The sequence below is a fragment of the Sinocyclocheilus anshuiensis genome, unplaced genomic scaffold, assembly GCF_001515605.1.
Source record: "Sinocyclocheilus anshuiensis isolate Anshui unplaced genomic scaffold, SAMN03320099.WGS_v1.1 scaffold2109, whole genome shotgun sequence".
Taxonomy (NCBI): domain Eukaryota; kingdom Metazoa; phylum Chordata; class Actinopteri; order Cypriniformes; family Cyprinidae; genus Sinocyclocheilus; species Sinocyclocheilus anshuiensis.
In genome coordinates this window covers 149,273-164,634 of record NW_015552709.1, presented here as the reverse complement: position 1 = coordinate 164,634, position 15,362 = coordinate 149,273, and the positions used below count along the sequence as shown (strand labels likewise).

Genomic DNA, 15,362 nt, shown 5'->3' with positions numbered 1-15,362 from the left:
TTTAACTTGATGTAGACATAAAAAAAACCCTAAGGAAAATGACAACAAAATTACTACAACCTTAACTAAAATTAAAAATCAAATATTAAAAAATACTTTAATAGTATCCCAATGATACTAAAACAACACTCAGAGAAACTATATTATATAACTATTTTCTGTCTAATTCCATTGGCAAGTTTTAATTATTTATCTTACTAAATTTACTGAAAACCCAATGAAATCATGCAAAGTAATATTATATTTAAGGTCCAAGACTAAGTTCATATACAGTTTGGCTATATTTTATCTTGTTTAAAGGATGTTTTCACTGGAAAACAAGACCCAGATACTGTTGAAGGATCCCCCCCCCCCAAATGTCATATGTACAAGAGGCGTTATGATGGGGAATATGGAGTGTTAATATTTCAGCCTGCTTGAACCTGATATCTGATCAGAGCTACTGATTGTATCATGGGAAGTCGTTTTGATGCTCTGTTTGGTGCCATTGTTGTTATTGTTCTGCTTTTGCTGACTATCTCTGCATGACAGCTCGGGCCCAGCATCTGGAATTTTGCCTTGATTGTCAGCCAAAAAGTATATTACTGGCACAACATGTCATTTTGAATCTTTTGAATAGTGCCATTGATAAGACTGATATAAATAGCTGTCGTTTGTCACTTTTATTATATTCAAAACAGTTTAACTAAAAAATGAGCCCAGGACTCTTTACAGAGGTACCAAGAGTGACTGGTTTTGCTTACCTGCTCCAGGAGTCGTCTCTTCTTCTTTGTAGTGCTCATCGTGCCACTGCATGGTTAGGTGGTAACTGAGCATCACCTCCCACAAGGCCTTGCAGAGATCGGTCAAGCAGGGGATGTAGCTGTCTGTGGTAATGTGCTGGGGTGAGAAAAAAGAAGCAAAGAACTTCATTCGCAATGTTTCAATTTTTACAAGTGCCTACAGTTTCACCATGAGAACAAAGAGTTGATTTCAAAAAGTAGTGTCAATAAAGATACACAAGAACTTCAAAGATTTCAAGATTTCAAATAAAAATAAATGTTTTTTTTTTTCTATTCATCGACGAATTCGGAAAAAAATGTTTCCACAAAAATATTAAGCAGCACAAATGTTTTCAACATTAATAATAGGTCCCTGATTCCCTGAATCAATGCACAATGAAATGGATAATACGAGCAGAACAGATCTAAAAAAGGAATTGGATGTGGAATTTACTTTTTTACCAACTTAAATTTGGAAAAATTAATTTAAGACATCTCGATACTTTGTAAGGATATACAGACCATAAAAATTCAAATCTGAGAAAAAAGCCACTAAAGATCTGGTGAGGAAGCCAGTTTAGCGTGAAATTATGTGTCTCAGATGTGTGTGCATCCTTAAATCTAGCTGAAGAGACATTTGGAAAACAGTAAATCTGACAATGAGGAAGCATGAATACACCAGAGATGATGATTGACCTGCTGTGGACCTTAATGAATATTTACCATGCGATCAATCCTTCAAAACCTCTGAGAATCTCCAGCATTCCTTGGAACACTATAATTAGAAATAATACCATAGAGACAACAAAACAAGCTCCTGTCTGGGATGAGAGACTGTATATCAAATCGGGAGGTGGGCAGTGTACAAAATAAAATACAGTTTGAATCAACTTTGACTTCGGTGACACTGGCGTTCTCAGAGGAGCTGACAAACTTCCTTTGGTCAGTGCAATTTGTGGCCGGGGAAAGCTGACATAAACTTTGCCATGTCTAGAACCGCTGCATTGCCGACTCATCCATACACATATTCATCAATGCTGTCAGCAGTGAGATGCTGGAGCTCTAGCTCTGCCTTTTCTTCTTAACCAAGCTTGGAAACTCAGCAAACTGCTGGAGCCTGGTAAATTACGATCGGCCTGAGGCTCGCCGAGGCTGTTTTTGAAGGCAAGGGAAAGGCACATAGCAACACAGCATCCAGCTGTGGAAAAGCTAACAGTTTTTGCACTTTAGTTACAATTTACGTATTATCATCATCACTTTACACTACAGAATCAGTGTTACTGCAAGGCTTATTTGTAAGTTTACCAATGGACTCTGTAAAATAGGCCCCACCACAGATGCCTTTCAGCTTCTGATTGTCTATTGCCAAACATTTACCTAATCTACTTTACTGAAGCTTTACTTAGGATACGATTGAGGTCACTGCATAGGAACTTCAAATATGTGAACAACATTTGTATAGCAGATGGCATAGGTGTGTTGCCAGTTCATGTTTATGGTCTATGAGAGAGAGCATAGAATGAAACAAATCTTAGTCCGGGAAACTATCAAATTTAACTGTCCACTAAATCTTGAGACATAGGAAAACAAAAAATAGCACAGCTTTACCTACCATTAGTTAATAGCTGTATTTCCGATTTGAAATTCAAACATTGACTCCATAAACTTTGATTTGACTTTCTCTGTTTTATGAAAACAATGCCATAACATTTATCTCTAACTAACCCAAAAACACCTGTGCTAATGTGAGATTAAAATACATATTAAACTTGTATAAATAATTTAAATATGCAATATGCATTTAAGTAAATATGCATCACAAAAGACAAAAGGTTTTACGGTTACGAAAATATTCATAAATGTATTCAGTCCATATTTAACCTGCTGTGAGTACAAGATCACAAGCTCAGATGAGTTTTATAAGTTTTCATAATTTCAGGTAACTGTTTTATATTCTGCATCAGATCAATTCCGTCACACAAAGCATAGATAAATAGTTTGTTTCCTTTAAATACACTACCACTCAAAGGTTTGCGGTCAGGAAGTGTTTTTAATGTTTTTGAAAGAAGTCTCTTATGCTCACAAGGCTGCATTTATTTGATCAAAAATACAGTAAAGTGTAACACAGTAATACTGTAAAAATATAATTACAATTTAAATACTGTTTTTCTATGTAGTTATTCCTGTAATGCCAAAGCTGAGTTTTCAGCATCATTACTCCAATCTCCAGTGTCACATGACCCTTCAGAAATCATTTTAATATGCTTATTTGGAGCTCAAGAAACTATTCCTAACATTGAAAACTGCTGTTCTGCTAATTGTTTTTGTGGAAATCACAATGCATTTTTTCAAGATTTTCTGATAAATAGAAACTTGTACAGTTTAATGTACCCTTGCTAAATAAAAGTATTTCTTTTAAGACAAAAAAAATCATAGATGAGCTGAAAAACAAAATTAGTTCAAAAGAATTTATGAAAAAGCTATTAAATCATTATTAATTGAAGTGGATACTAGGTTCATAAATATACAAAATGTTTTGTCACATTAGTTTTGTATCTGACAACAACGAGTAACAAGCAAAGAAAAGCACACATTTTTTTTGAGAAAATGGAAGCTCCCAAACATAAATGAACACTTCTGAACACATTCATTAAATTGAACTCCTTGATCCATAAACTTGTTCCAGCCCTGTTTTGACCCAGTACTCAAGAACCAGCGTGTCCAAAAAGCCCATCAGTTGTTTTAAGAGACACTTAGTCAAGACTACAACTTAAAAATCACACTCGTTCAACAAATTGAGAATTTAAAACAAACAATCAAACGAATAAAACACCAATTCCCTTTTTTTATTCACATGCTGAGACACAATGCGACCTGATCCGAGTGGCTGCAATAAATCTAATTAGGCCTGTGCTGCATACAGATAAAGCTTTGGGCATTTAGAGGTGATTCATCACTTACGGTAACTCTGCAGTAACAAATAAACAAGCTCATATGAAACCATCCCACACAACTCATTACACTAGAGCGGTTCCGACTAATGCAATGAACTGTGGCTCAAGTATTATACTGAAAGAAATGTGTAACATTGCCAAAGCTGCTAAAATGTAATAGTCAAGGTCAAATGCAGTAATTATATGAGCCATTCGTCTCATTTGAAGTTGATTAATTGTTTAGGACAGCGTCATCCCTCCTTTGAATAAAGTTGTATAGCTGCCATCATTGACTGTAAGGAGATACATGGATGCTCAGCTGGATTAACACTGATCCAGTGGTTACTACACAGGAAGTATAGTATTCTAATTGATGCCTAATGACTCCTGTACGTGAGCAGAGGGAGAAGTCAGCCATCTCATTCAAACAATCAATCCCCCAACCTCTCCAGCTGACTTCCTGCTATGGGGATCGAGGCATTGTTGCCTGGCAACTGAGCATTGGTGGAGAGAAAGGATGATACATATCTTTCTAATCTCAAAGGAGTCATATTAGACAGACAGATGGACATTTCTAGCTGATATTTTGATACGAACGTTTCACACTCTGAGATGATGTATGGGATTCAGGCTGGTGCACAGAAACGGATTCAGGTCAGTGGTGACTTCACTGAATGGCCAGGTGGGAATTACATCCAAAAAAAATGAGAAAGTTCTTTCAAGTACTCTTGCTTTTTTCTCCCTATAGTCTCAAAGACATCACTGGGGTTGTTTCAGTGCTAATCACTATATGCCGTGACAGATGAACCCTGCTGAGTACAGATCTGGGCAGCAGAGATGACCACCTTCCTAAATGCAAGCAAATCATACCAATTTTCAAATATGATTGTAGTAAATGTCTTAAAGGGGTCATATGATGCTTTTTTAAAGATCATTATTTTGTGTATTTGGTGTAACAGAATATGTTGACATGCTTTAATGTTCAAAAAACACATTATTTTTCAAATACTGTACATTATTGTAGGTCCTCTATGCCCCGCCTCTCTCAAACGCTTCGTTTTCTACAAAGTCCCGCCTTCCGACAAGTGCAGTCTGCTCTGATTGGCCAGCTGACCCAGTGCATTGTGATTGGCCGAACACCGCAAGCACTCGTCGGAAATGTAACGCCCCTTACCATAATCGCGAGCTTCATCTTTCAAAATAAATGTAAAGACAGAGCCCGAAAGGGGAACAGAGTCGCATGACAGACACAGTGATGAAGCTGGTATGTGTTTGTGATGTGACCCCCTCTCTCTCTCTCTCACGCTCTCTCGCGCTCTCTCTCTCTCTTTCTCTCTTTCTCTCTTGCGCTCTCTCTTTCTCTCTCTCTCTCCCTCTCTCGCGCTCTCTCTCTCTCTTGCTCTCTCTCGCTCTCTCTCGTGCTCTCTCTCTCTCTCTCTCGCTCTCTCTTTCTCTCGCTCGCTCGCGCACACACACACACACACACGATGCGCAAAACTCCGCATTTGAACAGTCAATAGCAAATACTTAAACTAGTAACAAAACAGTAGCTGATTCAGAAGCGCCAGATTGTCATAGCAAAGTCAGAATTACCTCCTCTCCTAGGTTCACGAAACGGTCGTTCATAAAATGCATTGCTGTTCTGTTGTAAGTGATCTTAAAGATTCCTAAATGCATCTACTTTCGGAAGGCCAAATAAAGTGCTTCTGCTTTCGCCTAGAAACACACAGCGTCTCCCTGACATGGCTGCTTCAACACTAACTGCGGTTACTGAAACCACGCCTTCTTTCTTTGCGTGCACATTTGGGCGGCATTATGCAAATATTCCCACATAGTGACCTAGATATGTGGGGGCGTGTTAGAACGAGCCGTTTTAGGGGGGCGTGGCAGAGTCTTAACTTTGATAAAGTATATCTCTTTGGTTTTGAGGCTTTAGTCTTTGCAACTTCAGGGATCTTATCTATGCACAATCAGCTTGTAACACTCCAAAGAGAAAGGAAAACTTGAAATCGCATCATATGACCCCTTTAAAAGTGCAGAAGAGGGAAATCAAAGGGAGGGGAAATGTGCTGCTGCCATCAGCAGGCTGTAAACATGTGAAGTCAGCAAATCTCTGTGGCGTCTTCTCTATCATAACCAAGCTCAAGAAGTCACACCACAGATGGCAGAGCTGGAGAGGCTCAGCCAGGATCAAGGCTTTTCTAGTTCTTCAGGAACAGGACGTTAGGATCACATACTATCACGGATTTGTAATATTAGGCAACTTTTTTTAGATATGTTTTTCTTTCTTTTTTTCTTTCTTTTTTGCTGTTATTTTATCACTGGTCCTTTATTACACACACCCACACACGTTTCAGAGCTACATCTAAAATGGCTTAAAATCCTTTAAAGTTTTATAAGGCAGAACAACAACCATTTATATTTATATGCACCAATATAACGTTACATGTGATGCAAATGTCAAAATGTATTATTTTGCATTATGGTAATAGTATTTTCAGGTCATAACATAGTACTGTGCAAGGAACTGCATGAAAATGTCATTATTTTTCAAAAATGTGCCCCTGTAATTATAATTTGTGTGAAAAGAAATATAAGCTGTTGGTCAAGTTGAGTCATGCATTTCAAACACTGTAAAAACTACTTTTTTGAAGTTGTAAATAAAGTGAGTATGTTTATTAAAATACTATTTTGGATGTTCTACTTCAAAATTTCATGTTTAATGTGTTACTTGCTGTTTCTTTCGATTAAAATTACTTTGAATTTACTAGCAATTTCTGAGTGAAGGTCGCTTCTACATTTTTTTTTTCAGTGAATGAGCCTGAGTTGGATGAACTACAATGTCATATTTATCCGATTAATACAATAATGATGGTTCATCTTCCAACATGATTATCAAACAAAGGGAGAGTAATTAGTCTGGCGCAGGATTGGAGCTTAGAAAATAGCTCAGAACAGATCTAAAACCAGCTCTGGAAATCTCTCTGTGCGTTGCTTAAACTGCAACTGCTTCACTAAGAGTCAGAAGTCAATGAGGCACTTTCTACCTAAATGTTGATCTCTTGACACCCTCCAGAGAGGGAAGATGGCTGTGAAAAAAAGCTGTGCTGACCCGATTCTTTACGAGGGTTTAATGAAATGCAAGTCAATTTCTATAAACACCCTTACACTGCTACTGAAATTCCTGAACAATGTGCTTATGTGCTGATTCTTTTTAACATTTTTTAGTGAAAATATGCAGGCAAAAAAACAACCATCGCATGTCCAACTTGAACCTGCTGCAAAATCTGCATAGTCCTGAATCGAAATTCCTATTTAAATGACTAGATTTTGTCAGCGCAAGAACAAGCAAGAACACTAAACAACGGTAATTATGACTGATTCCTGAACAAATGACTCTTATCAGCTGGTTATTTTTAGTGAATCATAATCATACAGCGGCAATAATGATTCAAATAAATTACTCTTACAGTTCTTGTCAGCGAACCAAAAATATACAACACCAAGTGTAGTCTGATTCCAAAATAAGCAACTATTATGAACTGGTTCTTTTCAGTCAATCGGAAACACTTAAAAGAGAGTAACTTTCTAAAACAAGTTATCAGTCAAGCTCGACTCAAAATGGAATCAGAATAGTTAAGAGGAGTCAGACTCTACAAAAATTGCCTTGAACTATTCAAATGCACTTACTTTCCAATGCACGTCCTGTTAAACATTAATAAACGGGAGTACATGATGTAAAGCACTGAGACACATGAGATTAACCTTTTGTAGAGATGGACAGCAGAGTTAGAGGTGGAGAGGGAGCTAAAGAGAAGCTGATGTGATCGGCACACTCTCATGAAGTGCTCATGTTCAGCGGCAAGGTCAAGAACCACTACAGCCCCATCGAGAGCTCTCTAAAATAAGAGTGTGAGGGATTCATACAACTACACTGATGGTAAATAACACTGATACTCAGCCATAACGTAACTTGCAGAGAGTGTGCAATTTTTTACATTTGTTTTCCCTTTGTTGATGTTCACAAACAAGGCCTTCCTCGCGTCTGTTCTTCTACTTCACTCATTGCCCAAAGCCGAGTACAGAGAATGCAAGAAGATCTCTGAAGGGATGGGATAGTGATAGTTTCATGTAAAATTCATGTCGCGCTCTGCATTATGATGTGACCTTTGGAGTTTTCCAGTTACGCTGCATTTTAATTCCCATGCTGCGGTTCAAAGTTCAGGACTGAAGCGATTGTCATTAGCATACCTCTCGTCGTGTGTACTTTATGACGACTAGATGCTCAGGAGAGTTTGAGAGCCAGAAGGATGACGCATTGTCCACGATGCTCAAGACAAATGCATCTGCCTTGTGGTGAGGTGAGATGAGAAAAAAGACAAAATCTAGGAAAATCTGACTTGGGGCAAAACCCAGATACAGGATTAATTTTCTTTCCCCTTCAGAAAGGGGAATTTGCATCTGATTGAGAAAATACTGTCGTCGTTTTTAGAATATGTTTCAAAGCAACGTCTCAGAGAAGGAAAATCTAAAGATTTTATAAGCTGAGCCGAAAGCTCAGGCAGCGTCACCCCGTGTCTGAGTGTTACAGGCATAGCACATGTTGCTATGGCCCACACAAACAATCACATTACAGCATGATCTCTCAGGTGGCTGCTTATGAGATCAAAAACAAAGTTTGGGAGAAAGGGTCTGGGAGTCAAAGGAAGTCATCAAACCATTGCAAAATGAGACCACATAAATCATCCAAGGTAGAATACTGTTCAAAGGGGTGGGGAAGAATTTTTTTATGTTTTTGAACGAAGCCTCTTATGTTCACCAAGAATACATTTATTTAAATGGGTCTTATGACGTTGCTAAAAATAACATTATTTTGTGTATTTGGTGTAATGCAATGTTTACGCGGTTTAAGGTAAAAAAAAAATATATATATATATTTTCCACATACTGTACATTATTGTTGCTCCTCTATGCTCCGCCTTTCTGAAACGCATAGCAAAAAGCTCATCGGTCTGAAAAGCGCGGTGTGCTCTGATTGGCCAGCTATCTAGTGCGTTGTGATTGGCTGAATTCCTCAAGCGTGTGACGGAAATTTTACGCCCCTTACCAGGTTCAGGAATCTTTCCTCCGTAAAATGCACTGCACGCACTCAAATATTTGGGTTGTACTGTTCTGGAACGGTGTAGTAAATAAAAATTAACCACTGATTTCTAGTTGTGTCCAAGAAGGCCAAACAAAGTAGTTTGGCTTTTGCAACGAAACACACAGCGTCTTCACGACATGGCGGCAGCAACAATACTACAGCGAGAATAAAAGTTCCGCCTTCTTTCTTCGCGTGAACATTTGGGCGGCATTATGCAAATCTTCCCACACAGTGGCATAGATATGTGGGGGCGTGTTTGAACGAGGCGTTTTAGGAGGGCGTGGCTGAGCGTTCACTTTTAGAAAGAATCTCTTTGGGTTTGAGACTTTAATCTTTGCGACTTTACGGATCTTCTGTATGCATGAACAGCTTTTAACACTCCAAAGACAAAGGAAAACATGAAATCGCATCATATGACCCCTTTAATGAAAAATACAGTCAATCTTATGAAATCTATAATATAAAATAAGAGTTTTCTATTTTAATATATTTTTAAATTTAATTTATTCCTGTGATGTCAAAACTAAATTTTCAGCAGCCATTACACCAGTCGTCAGTGTCACATGATCCTTCAGAAATCATCCTAATATGCTGATTTGTTGCTCAAGAACCACTATGATCAAAATTGAAAACTGTTGTACTGCTTAAAATATTTGTGGAAACAGCGATACTTTTTTCAGGATTCCTTGATGAATAGAAAGTTAAAAAAAAAGCATTTATTTGAAATATAATTTTTTTTATTTCTAGTCGTGTCCTCTTTTGGGAGGCCAAACAAAGTATTTTCGCTTTCACAACGAAACACACCGCGTCTCCTCAACATGGCAGCAGCGGCAACAATACTACAGCGAGAATCAAAGTTACTCCTTTCTTTCTTTGCATGAACATTTGGGCGGTGTTATGCAAATCTTCCCATACAGTGACGGAGACATGTGGGGGTGTGTTTAAACGAGGCGTTTTAGGAGGGCGTGGACCAGTCTTAACTGTTATAAAGAATATCTCTTTGGGTTTGAAACTTTAGTCTTAGCAACTTTAGGGATCTTATCTATTCATGAACAGCTTTTAACACTCCAAAGACAAAGGAAAACATGAAATCGCATCATATGACCCCTTTAATGAAAAATACAGTCAATCTTATGAAATCTATAATATAAAATAAGAGTTTTCTATTTTAATATATTTTTAAATTTAATTTATTCCTGTGATGTCAAAACTAAATTTTCAGCAGCCATTACACCAGTCGTCAGTGTCACATGATCCTTCAGAAATCATCCTAATATGCTGATTTGTTGCTCAAGAACCACTATGATCAAAATTGAAAACTGTTGTACTGCTTAAAATATTTGTGGAAACAGCGATACTTTTTTCAGGATTCCTTGATGAATAGAAAGTTAAAAAAAAAGCATTTATTTGAAATATAATTTTTTGTAACAATGATAAAGTCTTCACTGTCGCTTTTGATCAATTTAAAGCATCAATCTCTGTAAAAAAAAAAAAAAAAAACACTTAAAAAAAAAAATCTCAGTGACCCCAAAATTAGGAACAGTAGTGTATTAACACTCAAGAGGTGCAAAACAAAACTTCCTTTCCAAATCATTCACTTACTTGGCATTAATGCTAAGCGCATTCGGTTCTGTGCAAACATCTGTTGATCGTACCAGCTGAACTTGAACATAAGGGCTATGTTTTACCTCAGATCAGCAGATAACAATATTCCCTTCTGACACTCAAATATAGTACAGCCAGGTGCAGCTAAGCTTACGCCAACTATTTGAGCTCTGTGCCAATAGTAGGTTGTAGAAAGACTCCACACACTTTAACTCTAGACGTGGAATAGGATGTGCATATTAATTATAGAGAAGTGAAACCAGAGCTATTACTCTTAAAATGGTTTGAGAGCGAGTTGAGAAAATGTTACACAAACTGGAAAAATGGGGTGAAAAAAAAAAACAATTTTACATAAATTGAATAGCAAAAACCTGTTAATGGGTCAATGACAAACCGAAATGTCCATGATAAAGAAAAGAGAAAATCTTGTAAGTTTTAGTTTAAAACATGTGCCAAGTTCTTATAAATATGCACTACCACTCAAAAGCTTGGGTTCTATAATATTTTTAATGTTGTTTTTGAACGATATTAATAGTTTTATTCCGCAAGAATGCATTACATTTATTACAAAAGGTAAAAAGAAAGCTAGTTACAAAAGCTCTCCATTTCAAATAAATGCTGTTCTTTTCCACAAAAAAATATTAATCAGCACAACTATTTACAGCACTGATAATAGTAAATGTTACTTGAGCACCAAATCAGCATATTAAGATGATTTCTGAAGGATCATGTGGCACTGAAGACTGGAGTAATAATGACTGCTGTACATTCAGCTTTGCCATCACAGGAATAGATGTTCATCTAAGAATGGTTTCTTCAAAAATTCATTGCATTTTTTATTTATTTTTGAATAAGGTAATACATTCAGACTGAATTCAATTTACATTCAAACTAAGAGTGTCATGTCATTGACCCACTAAAATAATTAAGAAAAGAAAAGAAAAAAACCCCGAAAATTTTACATAAATTAATCGTTATAATCTTTCAGTTTAATACAAGAATAGTTATTGGGAGTCACAAAGAAAAATGAAATAATCATTACTGGTAGTGCTCCATCTACTGGATGAGCTTAATATTATTTATCAATTATATAATCTCCCACTTGCAATATCATATGATGATAAAATGATTCAGAAAAGATGACTGCAATTTTGTTTGTGATCTAAAGGTTCAGTGCTTCTATACAAATGCAAATGAGAATTTTAGTACCCAGGCTGAAGCTGTAGTGAGACTGCATTTTGTGGTGAGTAGCTACAAGGTGCTTGGCAGAAACTCCACTTTTTCTTCTGTTAACTGAAATTAATTGCTTCATGACTTGCTCATGAATGAGATCACCTGCCCCATTCACTGCGCAATGCGTTTCCCTCGCTACAGCTAGAGAAATATACGTCATTTCCAAAGGCAGGAATCTAACCTATTTTACGCCTGTCTAGAGCACAATGAGAATGAAATCAATGAATGATTTCACGCTCAAGTGATGAATTTGGTTTACAGTGACTTTTGGAAGTGTCCTCTGTGTGTGTTCACCAAGTTTATGGATGGAGAGCATGCATACCGTGCAAAGGTCCTTGTACGGCATCTTCTGGAACTTGGTGTCGGCATTGCCGGCGCACAGCTCTACGTATCCCAGCACCACCTGGAAGACAGTGTTGTGGATGGCCTGGGTGAAGTGCATGTGCAGCTGATCCATGGCCGTCTGGGGACAAAGAAGAAAAACATATAAATTACATTTTAAAATATATTAAAGGGGTCGTTGGATGCCCATTTCCCACAAGTTGATATGATTCTTAGGGTCTTGGTTAAAATTTCTCAATGGTAGAGTAAAAAACACCTTTTTTTTACCCTGTCAAAAACAGCTCTTTTCAAAAGCAAGCCGTTTTGTAGCATTTTCCTTTAAATGTTAATGAGCTTTGCTGACCGCGCCCCTCTCTTCCTAGCTGCTCTCAGAGACTGTTTACTTTAGCTGCATTCATCGTGAAACTTGCTAATTAGCACATTATTAGGAAAGGCGATTTGCAGGGCCTGTCTGTGTGACATCACACAGACAGGCATCTGAGATCGGCTTGATTTGAGAAAGGGGTAAAAATTTTAGTAGATTAAAAAAACAACACTAGGTTAATTTTTATCATTATAGGGTGGTTGTTTACACACACTGCCAACACATTTCAGTTCAAACAACTTGTAAATGTGCATGTAGCATCCAATGACCCCTTTAAAATAGAACAGTTATTTTAAAATGTAAAATTTCACTATATTGCTGTTTTACTATATTTTTGATCAAATAAATGCAACTTTGGTCAACATAAATAAAATAAAAAATCTTACTCCAAACTTTTGAATGGTAGTTTGTATAAATATACCGATACTGGACAAAATATTGTTATATTTGTGCTTAAAACAAGGGACGAAAAAACAACTATAGAGTATGTAAAAGAATAATAAAAGACATTCTCTGAAATCAAGTATTACATGTGTACTTTGTTCTATGGATATTCAGATATTTTTACTGGAAGCTAGAAGAAAATTACAAGATAATGTATTTTCCCTGCCAAAGGAGATCTGTTTGAAGGTAAAACTTCTGGGTAACAGTGGGCCTGACTCACACTCTCACAGGAGATGAATCATTACGAACTACATACTGACCATACTGAACTACAACTTAATTATGCTTCTTCCCTCTCGCTTTCACTGCTCTCCTTCTTCCTTCAGCCATGAGCGCATCCCTCCCTCAGCTTTGGCTGAATTCAGTCAGTCAAAATGGCTTTCAGGATATTTGCCTTCTACTGCAGGTCAATGCGTTCAAAAGCAGAAATATTCAAAAATATTCAAACGCATTTAAATGAAAATTATGGAGCTGATGAAGTCATCAACTTCTGCACTTGTTCTGTGAGGGAAAATATTTTTTTTAAATAAACCTGAAAACATATCTAAAAAAATGTGACGGAAATATTAATTGTGCTGAGAAAAACTAGCAATTAGATCCATTAGATAGATTTAAAAACAAGAAAAACAGAAAAGATGAAAAGATGGAGAATTAGATGTGCAGTCATTAGGATAATTGCGGAGTTCATGGAATAGAGCCTGAAAGAACAGCACCTCTTTATAGGCACAAACAACAGTTTTAATGAATGACGTACAAACTGAAACAAGGTTTGTGTTTGATTTGTTTTAAACTTTACAAGCTATAAGGTCAGTAAATATCTAGCTAAAACATGGTGGAACGTCTTGGTCAGGTCCGTCAGTGACGTCTCTTTAGAGTTGTGAAAAACAGCCATAGAGTGAGCTACTGCAGAAAAAAGTGCATACCCCAAGTTATATAAAGCAGGGGAAAAGTTGGAAAGATTTAGCATATAGGGCAGCAACTAATGCTAGTGTTTCAGTTTAATAATAATTTTTGCTAAGATTTTAAAAAAAGATTTTTGAAAAAAAAAAAAAAGATGAGAAAAAAGTTTTCAATTGCCAGTCAAATGGTGTAACAGAAACCTAAAATAACAAATATAAATTGTATGAATGCATAATTTAATGCTATACAGAGGTCTATAAACATTGTAATATAATTAGGATTAGGCCATGATCCTGGATTCTTGCTGAACCAAAATCAGAGCGTAACAATTGCTGCATCTCGCGGTGTTCAACTCACAGCGAAGGGAAAATGTTCTATGGTGCGGAACATAGCCGCGGAACGGCTAAATGGTGCTGAATATTGGGATCATAACACCTAGTCCTATCATGCAAACTGCAGGCAGCTTTTTAAATCAGAAAATGTAAAATGACTAAATTATAAATATTAGTTAAAAAGAAAGCACAAACTGTGTTAACCATTACAAGTGTTAAAGGGGTCATGAACTGCCTTTTTTATCATTTTGTTCTGTTCTCTGATGTCTACTTATAATGTTATAAAAAAAAATGTAATCTTCGTTAAAAATAAACTTCAACTCTTTCCTAATGTTGGGATCAGAAGGGAGGCAATGCAAAAACTGTGTTTTTCCACAGCTTGGCACTGCAAAACATTTTGTTGCCATCTTTATTGTTTGGTTTCTGTGTAGACCTGCGTTTGCCTCTTGTTATTTATCTACATGCGCGAATCGGTGGGCGCCAATTTATGTATATGGACTAAACAGGCAGTGATGTAGAAGTGGGTGTTGATCTTCTTCTGCGGAGGCGGTGTTTAGCCACACTATTACGTCATAAAGTGACACATTCCCCAACCTGCCGTTTTGGCAGATTGGCTTCAATATAACCTGTTTTTAGACTAACGAGAATGTTTGGAGTTCTGAAACTTACAGGATGTTTTTATAGTACAATGATCTCTTATATGTCAAAAGATCAAGGGAATTTTTTTTATTTCTCAGCTCATGACCCCTTTAACTTTTACAAGATATAACGTTCTACAGGAACACACATTCTGAACAAATTAAAGGGTTAGTTCACCCAAAAATGAAAATTAGCCCATAAATTACTCACCCCAGAGCCATCCTAGGTGTATATGACTTTCTTCTTTCAGACGAATCCAGTCAGAGTTTTCAAGACAGACTCATTTTCATTTTATACATATACATATACATATACATATACATATACATATATATTCACACACAAACTGTATATTATCTGACACGCTACATGTTTCAGAGTGAAGCGCAGCACTGTGTTCTTTTACATGCAAGCAGCTCATGATCCGATGTCTTCAGTATCTCGGAGCAGCCTGTTTCACAGTAAACACTGCTACAATTAATATTATTGGTAATATTATTAGTAGTAAATACAATTTTTTTACTTTACAGTACAATATTATTATTGTTATAGTAATATTTTTATTTATTAGAAATAGGGCTGGGCAAAAATCGAATGTGATTTTCATGTGAATCTCGTCAGTAAAGCCGCTTCTGGTGATTAGTAGTAAATCTCCAGCACGTGCGT

The 15,362-nt window shown here is 36.7% G+C and overlaps 1 protein-coding gene across 1 annotated transcript in view; it reads right to left on the bottom strand.

Moving 5' to 3' along the window:
* LOC107667773 (syndetin-like) overlaps positions 1-15,362 on the bottom strand; it is a 142,524-nt gene that overhangs the window by 83,271 nt on the left and 43,891 nt on the right. Inside the window, exons 12-13 of the mRNA XM_016459498.1 lie at positions 11,998-12,138; positions 744-879 (exon numbers count right to left, since the gene is read on the bottom strand). Of these exons, the coding sequence (XP_016314984.1) occupies positions 744-879; positions 11,998-12,138 (277 nt within the window). The remainder of the gene's footprint in view (positions 1-743; positions 880-11,997; positions 12,139-15,362) is intronic.